The sequence below is a fragment of the Adiantum capillus-veneris genome, chromosome 18, assembly GCF_014529385.1.
Source record: "Adiantum capillus-veneris isolate H3 chromosome 18, ASM1452938v2, whole genome shotgun sequence".
NCBI lineage: Eukaryota > Viridiplantae > Streptophyta > Polypodiopsida > Polypodiales > Pteridaceae > Adiantum > Adiantum capillus-veneris.
The window spans coordinates 14813371-14816741 of NC_140948.1; the positions used below are offsets into that span (position 1 = coordinate 14813371).

A 3371-nucleotide genomic window follows, 5' to 3' on the forward strand; every position below is an offset into this window, starting at 1 on the left:
GTTGACGCACCCAATGCCACTTGTCTCCAGAAGCAAACGAAATGTGCCCTTTTGAGTTTAAAGTATGCAGAACCGTTACGAGGATAAATTTACCATCACCGGCATCTGCCCCAACCCTTCACACAAAAACTTTTCGTGCCTTTGTTCACATAGCCTTTGACAAGCATCCAGAACAAAGGCTTCCAGCACAATAATCAGATATGCAGATGCTTGAAACCATCCTCAATAGCTGTCTCATGCACAGAAACCTTTGCTCCTCAACCAAAGAAACCCACAAACAATGAGAACAAATCGTTTTAAAGGGTCTCATGTGGTATGCATGTCCTTGCTAAGATAGGTCAGAAGCCATTAAAGATATGACAATGACTTCGTCAAGAACAGATCGACCAGATTTACACTGCTCAACAAAGGAACAGAGTGAAGAACTAGAACTTTTGTGCAATAAAAAATTTGGCATACAAAATGGAGACAACCTTGGGTCGCCAGAGCTGACTTTACAAAGGGAATTGAAAAGAGATATGTTTGTTAGTGTGTTAAGTTGATTCTCAGAACTGATTTCAATAGTAATGTGAGCCACCCCCATGAGGGGTAAAGGAAATGAGTATCCTTTATTCTAAAGGTGTGATCCCTTCATCACTTGTCTTGAGCTTCTTACTCACACCATCTAGAACTTCCTCCTCTGAGGACGCTGCTACTTTTGCTTGAACCCTGAAACCATTACACATAGGCAAATCATCAGAACCTGCTAGATTGTAGAGAGAAGCAGAAAAAGATTGTAAAAAGAAAGTGGCAATCCTCCTAAAACTGCAGTTTGCTTGAGATTCAGCTATAAATGCCTACAACATGTTGCATGCAGAACAAAACAAACTTTAACCGGAAGGGGGCCAAATCGGATACCTGTCTTTCCGCTTTTCCAAAAAGCGAGCAAGAGAAGCCTTTCTTGCAAATGGAAGTTCTGCACAGACGAAGTAAATGTTATCCATGATGGCATCAAAGATGTGCAAACTAATGCAACGAGAACAGTCCATACAGCTGAGGGCAACACTCTGCCCTAAGACTACTCCATCGTTAAATGTACACAATGAATGTGATATGATGCATACAGGCATAGGCCTTTACACATCGTACAAATGCGCAGGTGTTTCCATGCATAGTACTCGATTATACACAACCACAGTTAATGTGTCCTCAGACAAGTGCGGGGATGACTCATGCCAATAAGTCCCAAGACAAAAGAAAGTAAATTACCAGCTTGAGTTCGCTTGCTGATAAGCTGCGGCTTTCTCTCTATTTGAGGAGCCTGAAATGGAGACGAGGGAGGGGGTGTGGAAGGCATGCTGAAGGGCTGCTTGTAGATTGATGGCGTGCCAATGGGAGCACACGAAATGGAAGCAGTAGCACTGTTTGTGGGGGCTTCCAAACTTGGGCCACTGGGTATCAGACATGCATCTGTGCTACGGTTCCGTTTCTCATCACCATTTGCAAGAAGCAGCATGATGGCGTGTGCCTGTGAAAGCATAGAAAAGGGCATATAAGATCAAGGCCACACCAGCAGATCCTGTATATGCTGCAACCAGCTTTCGGATGCCAACCATACACCTGATATGCACTTCTACGTGCCAGAAAGCAGGATAGCTTGAAGGGCTGCAGACAGGAGGCATACCTTGTCTGCAGGGACATCGTTGTAGACATTGACGGTTCCCGAGTAGAAGATGGTAAGCTGGGAGCCCGCAGGGATCTGTGGAGGGGCCCCAGGCGAATCGGGAGACGCACGAACCAGGCCGCCAAGCAGATCGAGGGTTATATCCTGGGCTGCTGTCTTCACCAAGAGCAGAGGACTGATCGAAACTGCTCGTCACAGAAAGGACCGATGGCTGAAATAAACAGCGACACGGAGGAGGACGACCGCCAGAGGTTAATGGGTACGAAATGTGCGTCTTTGTGTGTGTGGACGGAGGAAGACGCAGACAGAGATTGCGTGCAGAAGCGAGAAAGAGGAAATAGGCGCGTGCTTGCTGTACCTACCTCTGCCGAAGATCCACGAGCTTTATATGAAAGGAAGCAAATGGCGCTCCTGAGCTCCTCCCTCCCCCTCTCTCTCTCTCTCTCTCTCTCTCTCACACACACACACACACACAAACGTCCCGATGGGCCACTGCGCGAACCTCAGTAAGATCATTTGCGCACATTCCTCTCCAAAGGGAAAGAAACATGTGCTCGAAACACTTTTCTTTAATGAGGATTTGGAATTCCTCTAGAAATCCAGGGGGAGGGTCCCCCCTCCACACTCTCTCTCTCTTTTGCAGAACTGATGGCAGCGGCAACAACTTTCGCTTTGAAATGTTCCTTTGTGTAAATCACACACATGGCACATTGCATTATGCATCCTCACCCTGTTTTCTTGCATTTGGCACACAGGCTCATTGCCATCTTCGTCACTATATGGCACGGTTCTAGGCCAGAGGGGATCTAGGGCTCAAATTTGGGGGCGCGAGGCGGTTTTAATCTCCGTCGTCGGTTTACAAAGTGAACTAGGGGTGAACTGAGGGTGAACTAGGGGCGGATAAGCTAGGGGTGGGTGAACTGAGGGTGAACTAGGGGCGCCTAAACTAGGGTGTGATCATGTGTCATGCCAACATGGACATCGACGCGTGCTAGCATGGTGGTAGAGCATTCGTGTGGCAACCGAGACGTTCCAGGTTCGACCCACACCCCGCGAGGCAGGTGAACTAGGGGTGAACTAGGAGTGAACTTGGGGCGCCATTTTTGCCCCTAGTTCACCCCCAGTTCACTGCGTGATCCGACGGCCGAGATTAAAGCCGCCTCACGCCCCCAAACTTGGGCCCTAGATCCCCTCTGGCCTAGAACCGTGCCATATAGTGACGAGGCATTGCCATGGCCTACTAAAAGACTTACAGGAGTCAACAAACTTTGCGGGTGGTAGAGCTTGAGCAAAGTGTTCTACCAAGTGTCTCAAAGCAACAAGCAAAAATTCTTGTGTTCTCTTCGTATTGAACACGTTTGAATGTTCATCTTCATTCAGAACTCAAAAGGTGCTACACCATCGCAAAAGTGGAAATGGTTTTTTTTTCCCAAACTTCATTAATGGCATTCTAGACTTTATAATTGATCTTTTTTTTTTAACATTAGCACAGGTGAAGAATTAGGGAGATATGTACATTACTGTACTATTTACACCCCTTTCCAGCAAGGGGTTGTACATTCATACAAGGTGACATCTATCGAAACGCAACTCGTGAGTCTCGAACCCACAACCATGGGGTTACATGACGAAGACTCAACCGGCTAAGCTACGCTCTCTGAATTGACCATATTTTGATGTGGTAGAGACTCTTGTAGTGATTAATGGC

The 3371-nt window shown here is 47.0% G+C and overlaps 1 protein-coding gene across 1 annotated transcript; it reads right to left on the reverse strand.

The window, feature by feature from the left end:
* Positions 1 to 415: 415 nt before the first annotated feature.
* On the reverse strand, positions 416 to 2163 carry LOC147435256 (uncharacterized). The gene is made up of 4 exons (XM_086487932.1): positions 1664 to 2163; positions 1249 to 1507; positions 898 to 955; positions 416 to 708 (listed from the first exon to the last, which is right to left on the reverse strand). Exons 2-4 carry the CDS (start codon positions 1493 to 1495, stop codon positions 609 to 611), a joined length of 405 nt encoding a protein of 134 aa, XP_086344058.1. The 5' UTR covers positions 1496 to 1507; positions 1664 to 2163; the 3' UTR covers positions 416 to 608.
* Between the last annotated feature and the right edge of the window lie 1208 nt (positions 2164 to 3371).